Source organism: Tetrao urogallus (assembly GCF_951394365.1).
Source record: "Tetrao urogallus genome assembly, chromosome: 4".
Lineage (NCBI taxonomy): Eukaryota > Metazoa > Chordata > Aves > Galliformes > Phasianidae > Tetrao > Tetrao urogallus.
This window is the reverse complement of record NC_136817.1, coordinates 63943124-63961140: the sequence shown is the minus strand read 5'-3', so window position 1 is coordinate 63961140 and position 18017 is coordinate 63943124. Positions and strand designations below refer to the sequence as shown.

Sequence of the window (18017 nt, the reverse complement as noted above, 5' to 3'; positions counted from 1 at the left end):
TGTCTGTACAACAAAGGATTCTTAAGTGCCAAGTGCTTCAAAAAAGCAGCATATGTTCAGACAGCGCAAGAAAAAGCTGAATTAATCTTAATTCGGAACTCTGATCCTAAACACATCCTAACTAAACACATTTGTTTTGCTTTTCGCTGATCAACAATGCAGAAATGACAGTCATTTCTCTGATTCACGTGATCTCATCCTATTACATGAGATGTGACTGCCTCTACTGATTTTAAGGGGTTTGGAATGAAGAAATGAGCTCTCTTTAAAGGATGGACTTAATTAGTAGGGTTGTATGTTAAGTAGAGAGCATAATATCAGCAATTAACTTGCTAGACCTCTAGCAAAAGCAGAGGGGCCGGTCAGGTGCTGTGTTTGGGTGCTTGAAGAGTCTTGAGATGCACCTTTTCATGGGAGGATCTTGAATACTTTTAAGATTGCTTTGAAGTGGTGTTGTTTGTGTTTGGTGGGTGGTGGTGGTTTTTTGTTTTTTTTTTTTTTTTTTTTTTTTTCTTCCATCCAGTGCCAGGCTTCCGACTTCTTCAGCTATCTGAAAGTACATCTGGCTGACCACACCCTCTCATTCTTGCCCTGATGTTGTGTGCTGATATTGTAGAATGAGTCTGCAGATCTTAAATGCAGAAAATGGAGAAAACGTCAGTGATGATCTAACAGCGGAAGACTGTGGCTTTTACTTTGCACTACCGGAACCTACAGGGAGACCTTCTATTCTGCGCCTGTCCCAGAAAGAAAACTTGCCACCAAAAAGTGTGGCAAGAGCTATGAAGGTAAAATTCTGCTTTCATATTTAAGTATATTTCTTCTATGAGCTGCAGTACTCAGTATATACAGTACTGGTATTTGGAGCTTGACAATATTCTGGTATTCATGTCCTTCCTTTTTCCTTCCCTTGCCCTCTTGTCCCTTTCTTAAAGGTAACCTTTCAAACTCCTCTGAGAGATCCTCAGTCTCGAAAAATATTAAGTCCCACTATGACAGACAAACTTGAGTCTACTTTCACGCTTGATGATTGCAGTGAAGCCTTGCAGGATGATCTCTCTGTGCCCATCAGCGCCGTGTAAGTAATGTATTCACTGCTTGTAGCATTAGAAATGTGGGACATAATCAAGTTAATTTTCCCCCATTATAAACGTGTGTATTTACATTCTAAGGTTGTATAACAAGATGAAAGCTGCATGAAGGAACCTAAGTCAGTGCTGACTTTGATAAGCAAATTTCTTTCACAGCTAATTAATTACTTTTAAGAAAGCATTGTCTTGGTTGTAATATTGAATACTGAACTGTGTTTCTAATTCATTTATTAACTGATTTCCTGGAAGTGTGTTATATTATGGATAAATAATTTTGTAGAAAAGAGCCATGCTAGGCATGGAATACAGAACTGCTTCATTCAATGAGGTTTTCATGGATTAACAGAATCTAGAGTTAATCAAACAAGAGATGAGATGTTAAGGCTTGTATGTTAAGTACTATTTTATCTCTTCAGACTTTCTTCTCAGAAGTGTCATTTGAATGGTTTGCTGGAATTGACACCTTGAGTCAGTAAGTGCTAAAATTGATGTGATAGTACAGTGAATATAACATCAATCCCAAGGATAATCTATTAGCCTGGATCTCAAGGAAGCTCCTGGAATCTGTCTGGAGAAGAGCACAAGTTCTGCAGTATTACTCCTTTATAAAAATATTGCTGTAATGGCATAACAATCCTGTAGTATGATTGCTGTTTAAATAGGTGGGCCTCAATGAATGTTTTACTTATGATTTTTTTTTTTTTTTTCCCCACCCTTCCTTAAACTCATGCGAACATCTGGCATCTGTAGTGCCCAGTGGCAAGAAGGCTTTGACCTTAGTTTTGTTGCCTCCAAGGAAGTATATCCGGTTCTTTCAACTACCCTGTACTCTTTCCCAATGTCTTGCATTTGGGGCAGGAAGAAGAGAAAAAGATTGGAGCACTTACGTGTGCCTTAAATGTTTACATTTGCTTCAGCTATTAATTTGTATGTATACTCTAGTTCAGAAAAGTATCTCTAAGCCAGCCACCATAATTTTTAAGTAATATTGTGTTCGTTTCAGACATAGTATTTAAAGGAATTAATGAAGTACATGTGAAGTACACATGGCTCAAGCATGTTAAAAAGGCATCTAATTGGCTTTAGGTGCGTAAATGTGTGTCAAGATATTGCATTTACTGCATATTGTTTCTACTTGTAAACTATATGGATTTGCTTGTAACAAGTAAACTGAAGGACTTAGCGTTACTGAAGGATGGCACTTCTAACTAACCAAGTAATTAAAGCTTTTAGCTGATGTCTTGCTCTTGACTGGCATTTATTAGGTTAAGCACTGAGGGAGAATGGGAGGGGCCTTTAGTAGTTGAACAAGTCTGGGGCTGAGCTATTGCAGGGAAGAGGCTCTCAAACCGGGTGAGAAGAGCTTTGTGAACTCCGTCTCCTGCTTTTGCTTTCGGGTTTATCGAAGTACTGTTTTTACTGAGTGGCTCTTAATCGTGTTTTGCTCTACAGGAGATATGAATGGCACATAGAAATATCTATTTTGTCCAGGGACAAAACAATGGGAGGAAATCCTGTTTCAGGAAGTAATGGCTTAACTCTCTGTGGTCTGAGGCATAGCCTCAGAAGTTGAGTTTGGGGAAATAACACGGGCAGCAATAACTTGTACAATACCCGGTGGTAGCGAATACTCAAACTTGTTCTTTAACCTGTTGAATCTGCTGGTGAATCTTACACTTCCTTTTTTCTTCTCCTTACTGTAGTGATCTCTTGTATGTGTCTCTTCAGCTTTTGCTGTTGCATGCAGTTTAGAGTTCTGAAGTCCGGAATCTGTTTGGGTGTATACATGGCTGATATGATGGTGTATGCTTTAAGTGGGGAAAAACATCTTCTAGAATGACCGAACAAAATAATGACTAGAATGGGAGAATTTGAGTCATGATTCTGTTTGGTCCTAGTCTTGTGAGTCTGTCATGACTCATGGATGAATTTACTGAAAAATGTACTACTTGTTGTGCTGGTATTTAAACTGCTTGTTGCTAATAACTCATAAGCAGTGTATATTTCACACTGCTTAGTGAAATGGAAATATCTGTATGTTGTTGTGAGGACTGGCACAAGGTAACATAGCTGTGTGCAGAAATGATAGCTTAAGAATATTGAATGCCTTCAAGGATTGATCTTCCTGTAGTTCAGTCTGTGCTGGTTCATGATTTCAGACTATTAGGTAATAACTGATTTTTTTGTTGTCAGGGTATTCTTTTGTTGTCAGCTCTCTTATTATATTAAGAAAAGAAAATCTTAGAAAAGCTGCTTGAATATGATATGAATGCTATCTTAAAAAACAAAAAAAAAACCGATATAATGTGATTTTTTTTTTTTTTTTTTTTTTTTTTTTTTTTTTTTTTTTAAAGCAGCGTAAGTCAACAGAAGGCTGAAGCTGAAGCAAGTGATACGGAGATAAATAAACAAATGCCAGAGAAAGTCAGTGCTGCTCCTTACCCAGATGATGAGATGCCAGTGAAGAGCCGAGGTTCCTACAGTCTTGATTTTGATAACTTAGATGACATCAATCCCTTTCAGAGTTCAATGCAGCTGCAGAACTCTCCTGGAAACCTGCAAAAGTCTCCTGTAAGGGTATCTAGCAGCCCTGAGAAAACTTCTGAGAAAAGTAGCAATTCTCTTCCACTGGATCGTACAGCTTCTCCTTCAACAACTACAAGTACGGAGTATCCCAGTAAACAGGATAATAGTACTTCCTCTGGAAAAAAATCTGTTCAGTTAGAGTCCAATAAACCTGATCTGTTCCCAAAGCATGCTATCAGTGGCTCTCTGCAGGATTCGCCTTCCACAGAAGTAAGCCAAATCAGTAAGTCTGGCAATTTGGATCTTATTAATTCTGATGTGACCTGTTCCTCCAAAACTGGGGAACCGAAACCCCAGACTGTTCCAGTACCAGGAAAAGCTTCAACAGAAGAGTTGAAGCCTTTAGAAGAGCCTACTGTTTCCAAAGGGGAACCTGCAGAAAAGCCTGGTGTCACCAAGGCTGGGCCAGTAAAACTGGAATTTGACTTTGATAACACCAGTGTTAAAAAACCACCTCCTAAGAAACTAGGTAAAAGACTTGGAATTAAACCACCTTCCAAAAAAACGTTTAGTACCAACCTGAAAACAGAGAATACTGAAGTGGAAAATAAAAGTAATGTGGAAGATGAAGCTCCTGTTCCTAGGGCATCCTATAAGTTTGACTGGGACAAACTTGATGATCCAAACTTTAATCCTTTTGGAGGAGGTTCTAAAGTTTCCACCTCACCCAAGTGTTCTGAGCCCAGCTCTCAGAAAGTTCCCCAGCAAGAAGAGCAGGATAGTGCATCACCAACAAGGGAGCATCTTCCAGTGGAGCAGGATAACAGACCAACTAGCTGTGAAAGTCTTGAGAAAAAAGAACCAAGAAGTCCGTAAGTAATTCTGTGTAACTGAATGTCAAGGTACCTTGTGCAAAGGAAGATAGACTACATCTGTCTTACAACAATTGGGCTTGACTTCCTCCCTCGAAGGATGGCTGGCTTGTATTGCACACTGTAATCTTTAATACAGTGTGTTGCAGCAAAGGCCTTACTGGAGAAACCATCTCTAGGTGGCTAGCTGTCGGCAAAATGTATTCTTAATCTGGAGGGGTGAGGGGGTCAAGCTTACATGGGAAGACTAAACAACTTGGTCTCTCCATAAGTGGCTCTATCCATAATCCGGGACTGGAGTAAAATGAAGGTAGTAGTGGTTAACTACTGACAGTAGTGTTGGTTAACTACTGTTACCTCAAAAAAATCAGTAGGCAGTATTGCATATCATGCAGCTTGTGAAGGAAGCGGGCAGTTTTGTTCTGTGCTTTGTGTCTTGGCTGAGCTCTGAGATGCTGTTTCTTTGCAGCAGAATTCGATTTGCAAAAAAAGTGCTTGTAACAAAAGTTACACTTCGGCAGCAGATGAAACAAGTTTTTATACTTGAGAATGGGAGATGTTGTACTGCCTTTCCTAGGAAGCTTAACTACTAAAATGGCAGTATTACATAAACCAGTTGCTTACCTGAAGTGGACTGACAAGAGATGCTAACTTGACAGAAGTGTTTGCTCTTTTCATAGAATCGTAGAATCACCGAGGTTGGAAAAGACCTAAAAGATCATCCAGTCCAGCCATTTTGCTTCCAGTGTACCATGATCAGCTACTGTTTGCCAAGTGAAAAGTTATGGTTATGCTATTATCAGTAACTGAATATTGGACCTCTCTAGTGAAGTTAGGTGGCTTAAATCAGTAATCATAGCATTATTTTAGTGGGAAGAGTAGCGGGATGCTTGCAATTCTATTCTTAATTAAACAAAAGCTTAACTTCAAAAAAAAAAAAAAAAAAAAAAAAAAAAAAAAAAAAAAGACAACAAAAAACTACAGCAAATTTCAGGCTTCTCAAATGGAAATGAGAAGAATGTTAAGTGAATAGGAAGAAGTGATACTGCTGTGATTTTCCTGCTTCCCATGTAAGGCTGCTACTTATGGAAGGAGAGCTTCCTGTCATTTGAGTTGTCACCAGGCAAGACAGAACTTACATCTTTACCTTTCTGGATGCTTCCTGTACCTGGCAATAGAAACTCTCAAATAAGCTTATTTTGTTCAACATCTGATTTAAAAATAAGTAAAAATTCAGACCAATCTGTGACTGGGACTTTGATTTTTATTTTTTAATTTTTTTTTTTTTCTCTTCACCTTTCAAGAGAAATCCACAAACAAAATGTGGTAGAAGATGAGCCACGAAAGCAAGAAGACAAGCCAGAAGTTCAAGGACAGGCTGATCTTCCAAAAGAGCTATCCATGGTAAGGCATAGAAAAGATTCTCTCCAAGCTGTCCGTGAAACAAAGTTCTTTGCCACTTAACCTTGTCAAACCCATATTTGGTGTTTTATTAGAATTTTTTTCCATGAGTTTTGCGCAGTTCTTGAGTGAATGTAAACTGTGCAGGCTTCTCTTTTGAAGGTAACATCAGAAGACAGACAATTGGTACCTTGGTATGTGGTATCTTTTTTTCATCAGCAGTTGCATACAAGGACAAATGCAAGGGTGTGGATTCTTAGAATGTGATTCCTGTAGTTTAGTGTTGGTACTGTTTACTTTCTGTCTGTGAATTACTGAGGCTTATTATGCTGGCTGCTGAGATAATTTGTGGCAAACCAATCTGATCATTATTGTGATTTCCATGTTGCATTTAAATCATTTAAATTATTATTTTAACAGTAAAGAGGATTGTTCTTTTCTCTCCAGGGGAAACAAATAAGCCCATCTAAAGTGTCTCCAACAATTGTCCCCTCTAAAGATAATTTAGTTTCTGCTGACACTGAAAAAAAGTCAATGTCTGCAGAAGAAATTAAGCCTACTTCTCACAGAAATGAAATAACAGCAGACCAGCAGACAGCTGGCGCTGAACCTGAAGAGCTCTTCAGACCATCATCAGAAGGTAAGGGCAGTCCTCCAGTGTAAACTGGGAAAACATTTGTAGAATCATAAAATGGCCTGGGTTGAAACGAACCATAATGACCATACAGTTTCAACCCCCCTGGGATGTGCAGGGTCCCCAACCACCAGACCAGGCTGCCCAGAGCCACATCCAGCCTGGCCTCAAATGCCTCCAGGGATGGGGCATCCAAAACCTTTCTGGGCAATGTGTTACAGTGTATCACTATGCTCTGAGTGGCCATTGTCACCATAACTTCTGTGTATGTATTTCTTTTTGGTTTTGACATTGATTCTAGCTTTTATTGTATTCCATTTTACTCTTTTGGAAGGAGTAAATGCAGCAACTATCAGGATGGGAAACTGAAGTATACTCATAACTTTCTCTGGATTAAGCTAAATTCAGATGGCTAGTAGTGGTCAGCTGTCAGCAAAAATGAGTTTTTGTCTGGTATCGAAACGACCTTCTGGACCTTCAGTGGCAGTTCTCTGTTTTTAAGGACAAAGCTTTCTTTCTTAAAAACAAAACAACAAAAAAACTGTCTGTCCTTAAAAATACATTGTGGTATTTCTGGTATTAAGGGCTTTTCAGATTGAGAGCACTAGAGTTATGCAACTACCTGTCACTGAGTTGTGTAGGTTATTCAAAGGGCTTGCAGTACTGCTTAATCATTGCAGTGTGAATGGTCTTCCTGAATTTACAGGTGTGTCTTGAATGGTTACCATATAGCTGTTAAACACCTGGAAATAGTATTCCTTGTAGGACTGTTGTGTGGAAGGATGAGCAAATGACTGAAGTACAGTCTGACATTTATATTAATACTTCAGTGAGATCAGTACATTGAGAAATAGCTTCATTGTCCAGCTTAACCTTTTTACTAATTTTAATGATGTGATTAAGAGTCTTACTGTTTTATGGGGCGTTGTATAAAAGAGTAAAATGTCTGAGTATGCTCGAGGCTTCAACTGTGGAACAGCAAAAGTCCTTGCAGGTATCTGGGGACTAATAGTGGCTATAAATTTAGTTTAGAAAACTGTCAAATATTTTATTTTCCAGTTTGAGTTAGTTTTCCATCTGTTAAAATAAAAACACCTCGTGAGTCTGGAGTTGTATTTACTGTATGCATAAGATATCTGCTTCAGTCTGTGGATGTTTCTGTGAAATACAGTGAAGATGCAGTCATATAATTTATTTTCCAGTTCTCGCGATGGGCATAGACTATCTGGAGCAATTTGGATCTTCATCTGTAAGTATGGTATTGAAATGCTTTGTTTACCTCCCTGGCTGAGGAAGAAGGAAATTGTCAGGCCTTAAATGTTCTCATGAAGTAGCTTGACTTTGAACTTGTTCACAGAAATACAGGTTCTATTTCACAGGAATGTGTCTATAAGGCATGGAGTGGTGGTGAGGAAATGTGGTTATAAGTAATTTTGCCTAAGGATGGGAGGTGCTGTGTTTCCTATTTGCAGAGGTGCTTTTTTTTTTTTTTTTTTTTTCTTACAGTGGTGAAGGTCAGATGGATGGTATTCCCATTGCTGGTTGCTAAAACAAGAAGAGAATGAAAGAGCATTGTTTTGAAAAGTTTTAAGCTCCTCTGTTTTATGGGCATTTTCAAGAAATCTGTCTCTAAATTGGGCATGTCATATTTCCATCAGTTCAGCTCTGTGGTTTTTCCCCTGCTTTGAGCCAGAGTAGGTGTGGCTTTGAATATAGAATGAATACACTGAGCTGAAAGTGTTTTTTACTTCTGTGTTTGTCCTGAGACTGCTTGTTCAGCTTACAGTGCCACCTTTATCTTTTAGCATCTTCTGTTAATTTTGAATAGTTAATATAAACTTGTCCTTTTGGTTTTATCTATGAACAGAGGACCGAGGTCACTTGATGTTACGTAAGGACTTAAGAACTCAGTGCCCACAAGCTTAAGTATTTTTCTCCAGCAAACAATGCTCTGGCCACACAGGAATAGACTCACCCTCCCTCTGGAGGGCTATTTATGTGTGGGGAGGGTGGGACGGGGGGGGAGGGGGGGGGCTTATCTACAAAGCAGCAAATCTGCCACTTTATGCCTTTTCTTCTCAGTTCAAAGATTCTGCTTTGAGGAAGCAATCATTGTATTTGAAGTTTGATCCTCTGTTGAGAGACAGTCCCAGAAAGCAACCAGTTTTTGGTGCTACTGAAGCAAACACGAATATCATGACTGCTCCGCTTCAGTGTGGGTAGGTATTGATTTAATCTAGCCTGTAGTGCATCACTTTGCAAGGAAAGGCAGCGCTTGAATATAATTGTGTATGTTTGTTCATTTTTAGCCCTGCTTCTGATTTAAACAAACTGCTTGAAGAAACTGAGAATCCTGCATCAAGTCTTCAAAATGAGGAAAAACCGAAAGGGCTAGATCTTCTAGGAACATTTACAACTTCTGTAAGGATGTCTGCAGTTGATGTGAAGTTTCACATTGATAATTTTGGGCAGGGATCAACCAGAATATGGAGTTAAGACTTATGCAAAACTTCTAAGGATTGCAGAGTACTTAATGCTTATTTAAACTGTCATCTTAAAAAAGGTTGGATACCCACTATATAAGGTTGAACTTTTGATGTACTTAATATTCTTGTATAATTTTTTTTTGTTTGTTTGAAGCTGGTGGTATTGCACATGGTCTAGGAGAATTTGAGCTGTTCTTAAGAATGCTTTAATCAAGCAAACCTTTGTATGCAGCTGAAGCCACAAAAATAAGACAAGCTTCTGTTTTAATAGCACTGCTGAGATGAAAAGCACTTCTTTGATTAAATTTGATGCCATACAGTGTAAAAGTTACAGCAATGAAACCCCTTTATTTGAAGTGATCTGTGCAGTTTCTAATCTTGAAAGGCTGTTTACTGGTGGGGAATAGCATGCTGTCTGTCCTGTTTCTGATTGTTAGAACTGGTGGATAGCACTTAATTACACCTTTATTATGTAGTTCTACAAAATACCAGCAAGGTAGGAAAGCTATGGTAACTAAGTTTATAGAAGTATTTTGGGACAAGGATTCTTAATAAAAATATATGGATTTAGTATTGAGTAATCTACAAGCAGCTAATGACTGCATGAAAATTAGAATCACTGAGAACTCAATTTTTGTCTCCTTACAGGATGCTGGTCTCATAATTCCAGACTCCCTGGCGCGTGATATTTCTCCACTACCTTTTACTGCTTCCACAAACACTGCAGTGGATGCTATTATAGATGTGCTGAAATACAGTCAAAAAGATATGGATGCAGCGGTTGAACTAGTTAAAAAAGAGGTAAGGTGACCCCTGACCCTGTGTTGCCCTGAAAAATCCCAAAAGTTTACGAAAGTTTAGATTACCTTTTGTAGATTTCTACACTTGGCAATTCTATCCATCATACTTGACATCAACATCTCATCCAAAAAAGCTTGCTAATGCTTAGCAATAGGTATAGAACTCCTCAGAGCCAGCATCTAAGGACACGTGGCAGATTTAATTTTCAATGCTGTTCTGCTTTAGGGCTCGTCAGTATTAAAAAGCACCTGTTATCAAATTGATATTAAGTCCCAAATCATTCTGTTATCAAAAGACTTTTTATTAAATTACCTAGGAGAAATCTGTTCTTGCCAGTGGGAAGGAGGGGCTTATTTTCTTACCATTATTTCTGTAAAACAAGAAAAATCTTTAATAGTAATTCAGTGTAGTGGTTGTGGTGATTGGTTGGTTTTGTTTGTGTAATGGGGAAGCATGTCGATATGTGCAGCTAATAAGTGAAAACATCTAACTTACTCTCCACTGTTATTAGTAGAAGGTGAAGGGGAGGAATAGGTGGGATTTTTAACTTAAAGTCACAGAATAGCTGGGGTTGGCAAGGATCTCTGAAAGCCATGTTGTCCAACTTTGTTACTGAAATAGAGTCTCATATAGAGCAGGTTGCCTTTGAATATATTCAGATGGCTTTTGAAGGTTTCCAAAGAGACGCTTCACAACTTTTCACAGCACTGGAATGGGTTGCCCAGCCATTTACCTGGTACAGAAGTCCTCACTGATGTGTGGAGGTGCTTCCTGTGCTCTGGTTTGTGTCCAGTGTCCCTGGTCTTGGCACTGGGCACCACTGACCGGAGCCGGCCTCTGTCTTGTTTGAGCCCTTCCTTCACGTATTTATGGATATTGGTGAGACGCCCCCGAGCCTACTCTTAAATTGCTGAATAATGTAAGACCAATACTTAAGCATAAATTTCCTTAAAGCTAGTTATCACTTCAAAATTACCTTAGGAAAACAGCGTTCTGAATTCCTGGCCAACTTAGTGTGGCAGCTAGTCATACTAAGAACACTAAATACCCTTAAGGATGGTAATGATGATGACCTGTGGCCCTTTGCTGCTTTACAGTTTTAACTTTACCTTTAGAGTAAACAAAGCAAAATAAATAACAAAAACCTAACTTCTCTGTGGGTAACTTTAAATTGCTTTCTGTTTCTTAAGAGGATGCTTTAACCAGCATGTTGTCCAGTACACGAAATGGTAAATTTCTGGCTCTGATAAGGATCAGATCTAAAACAGAGTTTAGATAAGAACAGAGAGTAAAGCTTGTAGTATTTTAAACTTGGTAGTCTCATCTCTCACTTCACAAAACTATTCTAAGCATGTAAACTTAGTTGCAGCAAGAGAGGTGTGACTGTTAATCCAACTGTTGTGGCAGTTCAGAATGGATAGAATTATCTGGCACTGATGAGGCCACACCTTGAGTAATGTGTTCAGTTTTGGGACCTTCACTACTAGGAAGACATTGAGGCCCTGGAGCATGTCTGGAGACGGGCAATGAAACTGTGAGGGGTCTGGAGCACAAAAGAGCAGCTGAGGGAGCTGGGATTGTTTAGTCTGGAGAAGAGGAGGCTCAGGGGAGACCTTATTGCTCTCTGTAACTCTATGAAGGGAGGTTGTAGTGAGGTGGGGATCAACCTCTTCTCTATTGTAGCTGGTGACAGTACCAGAGGGAATGGCCTCAAACTGTACCAGGGAGTTTCAGGCTGAACTTTAGGAAATGCTGCTTTTCTGAAAGAGTGATGTCACACTATCAACACAGTTATTAATAAAAAGCTGGAGTTTGCACAAAATTGTGAGCTCTGCTTTAATTCAATCTGATGTGAAATAAGTGTGGTTATTTTTAAGATTAACTGAATTATCTTAAATTTGAGAACGTGTTAAGGGGAGGATTGAATATATTCCAAACATCTAGTTGATTTTGACCAACTGCATTTCAGTATTTGCTTTTTTCCTGTGTTTGTGATTTATTCTATCTGCCTTGTAGATAAAAGGAAATATTTGTACTTGAGAAGATATTACTAGGCAGGCTATTACTTACTTGCCAGGGAACAGTGACCTTCATGTAGCATGAGTAAGAGTAGCCAAGTAAAATAAACTGAGCTGACTCTCATCTTGACTTTTGTGAGATTGATAACAATGAGTGGCAAACAAGAATTTTGATATCTACTTTTGGGTACTTCATCATCGTATTTGACACATTTGTAATAAGACATTTCATTTTGAATCTGTTAGTTGGAACTTGGAATTTGACATGGGAAATTTAGGTATCACAGAATGGCCAGGGTTGGAAGGGACCTCAAGGATGATAAATCTCTAACCCCTTGCCACAGGCAGGGCCACCAACCTCCCCATTTAATGCTAGACCAGGCTGCCCAGGGCCCCATCCAATCTGGCCTGGAAAACCTCCAGGGACAGGGCATCCACAACCTCTCTGGGCAGCTGTTCCACCACCTCACCACTCTCTCTGTAAAGAACTTCCCACGACATCCAACCTAAATCTTCCCTCCCTCAACTTCAAACCATTTCCCCTTGTCCTGCAGTTATCTACCCTTTACCCCTCCTGTTTGTAGGCTCCCTTTAGGTACCGAAAGGCTGCAGTGAGGTCACCCCGCAGCCTTCTTCAGGCAAAAAGAAAAAGGTATAACTAGGCTATACTTTAGGCTCTACTGAGTAACAACCCTTGTATCACTTCTTGTTCAAGAAATAAATGTTTATTACTTTTCACTTTAAAGGTTCAAGAGAAAGAGTTGGAGACTCTTGAATGGAAAAAGAAGTACAACAAGCTTCATGTGGAATACAAGGAAATGGGGTGAGCATTTGACTTGGCCTGCTTATTCATTCCAGCTGCTTTTTCTACCTTATGGTCTAACTTTTTTCTTTTTCTTTCTTTTTTAGAAAAGTAGTTGCAGAGTTTGAAGGTACAATAACCCAAATGATGGGTAAGTTCAGTATCTACACTTTAAAACGTTTTGGGGCCTGTGCTTAGCCTGAAGTTAGTGCTCTTTCACTTCCGATGTAATTAACTTTTCAAGTGCTTTCAGGGTGAGTGTAAGGCTTCAAACAAGGTACTTATATGCATAGAACTGTAATCATCCAGGCATTGCTGTATACTGATATTATTTGGTAGCTAATGCTGATGTTGTCAAGTCAGGCATGAGCATATCTGACCTTTTCTGCCTCTCCAGTGAACTGTGAACTACTAGTTTATTAAAACTGGCTGATCCAGTTGTCTTTAGCTTGGTTGGTGGTTCGTTATCTGACCTTAAATATGTGATGGGTTGTCAGTGGGAGTTCTTGCTGGACAGATCTGGCCTTTGCTTCAGTCAAGTTTGTGGTTTCAAAGTTAAAAAGATATTAAATGGAACATGTATAGGTACATTGTTCTGTCTGGAAGCTGAATTATCCAAATCTGGTCCTTAATTTTTTTTAATGAGGTGACTAGCATATTAGGTTATATTAGCCTATAGAATACATGGTTTGGGTGTGCTAGCAAAAGCATGTCTTAGAAGGGTTTGCCATATCAAGTAGGCTTGTTATCTCAGTCTTTTCCAGGTCTTGCAGCTATTGTGCATATTTAATGAAAACAAATGTTTTTAGATTTTTTGCTACCATGAGGTTTGATGCTCCTGTTATGATGGGCTCAAGTACAGGGTTTGGACTGTGCTGGAGGAAAATCCATATTTGGTTAAGCAATTTATGATCACAACTTTCAGTGTTGTAAAGTAGCAAATTAAGAGAGTATTATCATTTTCTTAAAAGCAAGGATACAACTTTTTTTTTTTTTTTTTTGAGGGGTTACATTATGAAACTCTTTGCCTAAAAGGACAAGTTGAAGGTGTGAGGGTCATGTCTGTACTACTAGCTTTATACTAATTTAGTAACTGTTTTAAACCTGTTACCTCTGCTTTCTTTAGAGGATTCTCAGAAACAGAAGGAGCTTTCGAAGAAAGAAATACAGAGGATGGTAGAAGAAAAGCAGCAAGTTATTTCAGATCTGAACTCTATGGAGACATCTTTCTCTGAACTCTTCAAGCGTTTTGAAAAACAGAAAGAAGTGCTGGAGGGTTATCGCAAAGTAAGATGCTGTAGAGCAAATGATATTCTTTTAAGATAAATAAGCCTTATGATCTTCTGCAAGTGGAAAGAAAATTACTAATTTCTACTGCAGCCATTAATTAAATAGCTGCGGCGCTACCAGTAAAACAAGTTGTCTGCTTTAAAGATTAAAAAATGATCTGTTCTATTTAGTGGCTGGCTTAAAGTATGATGATGATCGTTCTGTTAGAAGCCAAAATTTCTTCAAACAAGATGAGCCTTTTCTTTTTGTATGCATATCATTTTTCTGTTAATCGTGGAGAATAAATCCAGTGTAACTACTTGTTGCATAATGGCAGCTTGTTTTCCCATAGATAGCATTGAATAGATGCTGCAGAAGGCTTTCTATAAGTCAAACTCATACACTTTACTGGATTGTTTAGCCTGAACTGGTAGACATATCCATGGACTGGAATAATGGAGCAACAATGATCACAAGCTATGGTTTCTTGTATGCATAAGCTTATTCAACATAAAACTATGCATCACTTCCTTATCTTGCATCCCTTCTATTGCTATATTTGGAATTCGGAAACCACTTCCTTATCACAGAACTAAAGCATCTCTTGGAGACCGTGAATTGCTAAGTTCAAGAGCTGGAATTAGTAGGGAGACTTGCACTTGTTTCTGTGCTTTTATGGAACTTGATAATTGTACTTTGAGCAAATGCTGTTATTTTGGTATGGTTAAATAGCTGATTTGTGAAATGGAGGCAGACTTTTCCACCTACTAGTACATAAAAGCTAACTAAACTTGTTTCTGGGTCAGAATGAAGAGGCTTTGAAAAAATGTGCTGAAGAATATCTGGCTAGAATTAAGAAAGAGGAACAGAGATACCAGGCACTAAAGGCACATGCTGAAGAAAAGCTGCATCAGTAAGTACTATGTCAAAAAGCTAATTGCTGCAAAATGTGGCTCATTAATGCCAAATCATGGCTTAAAATATTTTTCTATTAATGTTCAAGCACAATAAACTAGTGAGATTCTATGAACAGTTCTGCTGTGCTATCTGAAAGGAATGTAAACACCTGTATTTCTTCAATTCTAGAGCAAATGAGGAAATCGCCCAGGTACGAAACAAAGCTAAATCAGAAATTGCAGCCCTACAAGCCAGTCTCCGCAAAGAACAAATGAGAATCCAGTCTCTAGAGAGGAGCCTTGAACAAAAGGTTTGTCACAGTGCTGTGAGTCTCTTTAGTCTATTGCCTTAGACTACCTCAGGAGATCTTGTACCAGTACTAGAAGTAGTCCCACTAAGTGTGCTGGTTTTAGTGACTGCTCTCTGGGTAGGCTTTGGGAAATAAGCATTGAAGCTTAAGGCAGAAATCAATTATGTCAAGACTCTCCTTATATATACAGATTTTTTTTTGGAACAGAAAGGCTTATTCTTGTATTCTTGAGTCACTGAATTGATTAGTCTAGGTCGCTGCATCAGGAGGTTATCTGAACTACTGATGGAGATGGTGTTCTAAAACTTACACATCTCCAAGAGCAGAAGCTGTGAATGATCTTGAGTAACTGTCTAATTAGCACATCTGTAAGCATTTAATTTATAAGCCATTAGTACTAGTACAAACTCTCTCATATTGTATTGTCTGGACTTTTCAATGTTGTTTGGCCCTAAATCCTTGTTTTGGATTGCAGTCTTCATACAGCATAGATGAAGTCTTAAAATGCTTTGTAAAGGCATTTTGCTTTCATTTGCTGGAATAAATAAATGGGAACATTCTACAGAGATGTCTGTGTTGTGAGGATTGAAATCTAAATTGTTGCTGTCATCTCAAATATCAGTATACCTAACAAAAGGAATGTGTCTGAAAAACCTCATGTACCTATAATCTTTATAGACAACTTATTCTAAGGAAATCTAGAAGCAGAGACAGTACAGGAATTTAGCTCACTTCTTTAATTTTTACGAAGTAGACTCTCCTTTAGGTTAAGCCTGTATTGGTTGCTAGCATGTAAGTGAACTTTCTGTTGGGAAAGATCACTGCTTGCCTGTGAAATAGCTTACATGTACCTGCAACTCTTCTTTTTCTGTCTTTAACAGACAAAAGAAAATGATGAACTAACGAAGATCTGTGATGACTTGATTTTGAAGATGGGAAAAAATGGATAGCTTAGTTATCTCTGTAAATATGTCTAGTTTCTGTGATTTCCTGTCCTGTGTTCACTCATGATTTTAATAATGTGGAGAAAAAAATAAAATGCTTGATTTACACTCCTCTTGTCTATCTCTTGCAGGAAATGTCAACTTACTGACAAGTTCACCTGCTGCTTTTGGTATCAATATCTTGTGTAGCATTTTGACATTGTCACTCAAAAGAAAAACTTTTAATCATATCCTGCCTCTTCTCTGAGTTAGAGCACACCATTTCTGTATTATGACCAGGCTCTGCTGATAAAGGTCAGCGAAGGCTGTGTCTGTATCTTGCACTTTGTTCTAATTTCAGTCAAAACATCCCAAAGATACAGGACTGTAACAGAACTTGACCTGTTAGCAGATGCTACAAAGAACTAAAAGTTTATGCAGGAGTTCTGTCAGTTGTGACTTAAATTCCCTCATTCTAACAGACGTTGCTTTTTGGTGAGAAGCTTCACCAGACTTTTTCAGTGTTTGCAGGAAACCAGGCTAATCTTGATAGTGAATAATGAGCAGAACGTATAGAACTGTTTTGTACTTCCTGCACTCACAACCTGAACTTTGGGATGATTCATTCAGTGCTGTGAAAATTTAAACCTGCATTTATTTTGTTTTATATTTGTCTGTACAAACTTGTACCTGTAAGTGAGCTGAAGTGAGCTTGTTTTCAGAAAAGCTAAGCAGCCAAGGAACTGGATAACAGTACAGAGTTGCTGTCTACTCTATTGGAAAATATCATGGCAAGTCATCAGTCTGATGCTATTGACTTGCTAATCACCCTTCCAGAGCTCATACTTGCCTCGTGGAACAGCTTGTAGAATTGCAGTAGGCTGCAGGTTACAGGTCATGATGAAGTCAGCTTTAATTAAGACATTAGCAGATGCTTCAGATAAGCTGTTATTACCTAACAGACCACAGGCTACAGCTTTGTTGTAGTATTACTGAGAAGTCATTCTCTTACTTGCTTAACTAGGGGTTGCACACTTTTCTCTCAGAAGGGTTGTTGCTGCTGGGTGTGTTCTTAAATACACTTGGAGCCCTTTCATTATATGTTAAGGATACTCTGCCAAGGTAGGAGGAAGAACTGAACAGCAGTACTTAAGAGATCTGGGATCTACTCTTCAGCCAGGTACCTACTGATGAGTATATCAGTATGTGTCCTGAAAGCACTATGGCTGGAGTACCTCATAGAATGGAGCAGGCCTATAGTTAATTAACACACTTCAAGTTCATAGTATGTTTTCTGTGTGGTTTCCACGTTAATCTGGGAATGTCAGTGTGAAATCAATAGCAGCAATATTGAATACTGATCCCCTGCAGAAACTGCCTTGCTATATCTTCTTTTCATATTGCTTAGGAAGTGTTAGATAGAAGTGGAGAAGAAATGTCTCTGACTATGAAAACAAAGCTTCAGACAGATAACAGGGATAACTCCAGGCTGTGTTTTGTGTTATTCCTTTGCAATAGACTTAAACAGGACCAAGAATTGATGCTTGGTTGAATTTATGAACTGTCTTGCTAACGTTTTTAATAATGGAAGCAAATTTCTGTTGATGTTCTTACTGAATATTGAGGCTATTTGTTGATGTTCATCTGCAGTTAAATAAGATAAAGCATGCAGCCACCAAGAGTAGGTCTGCTCTTTCCTTTCTGGTGTTGGATCATCACTGTGGTCAAGTGACCCAGGCAGATTTGGTTTAGGGGAAAGGGTGTTAGAAGAAACTGTTTTGCAGGTGGTTATTGTGCTGTACAGGTTAACTAGCTCACTTCAGTAGAATCCCTGGCTGGATGAATGCAAAGCTGAGTTTGCTTTGTTAACTTCATGTAGGAATAAACCTGCAGTGTTAAATCTTTCCACAAGATGTAGCTGCTGTTCTTTGAAATACTGGCTGTAATTGACAGGGTTGTGCATCAGCACACTGCGAAGATGGAAATG

The 18017-nt window shown here is 38.7% G+C and overlaps 1 protein-coding gene across 1 annotated transcript; it reads left to right on the top strand.

Moving 5' to 3' along the window:
* Window positions 1-617: 617 nt before the first annotated feature.
* TACC3 (transforming acidic coiled-coil containing protein 3) lies at window positions 618-16057 on the top strand (the record flags this gene model as incomplete). The annotated part of the gene is made up of 15 exons (XM_079534977.1): window positions 618-788; window positions 936-1078; window positions 3449-4489; window positions 5794-5893; window positions 6338-6530; window positions 7727-7773; window positions 8607-8743; window positions 8834-8945; window positions 9659-9811; window positions 12576-12652; window positions 12739-12782; window positions 13758-13918; window positions 14707-14813; window positions 14987-15107; window positions 15989-16057. 15 exons carry the CDS (start codon window positions 618-620, stop codon window positions 16055-16057), a joined length of 2676 nt encoding a protein of 891 aa, XP_079391103.1.
* Between the last annotated feature and the right edge of the window lie 1960 nt (window positions 16058-18017).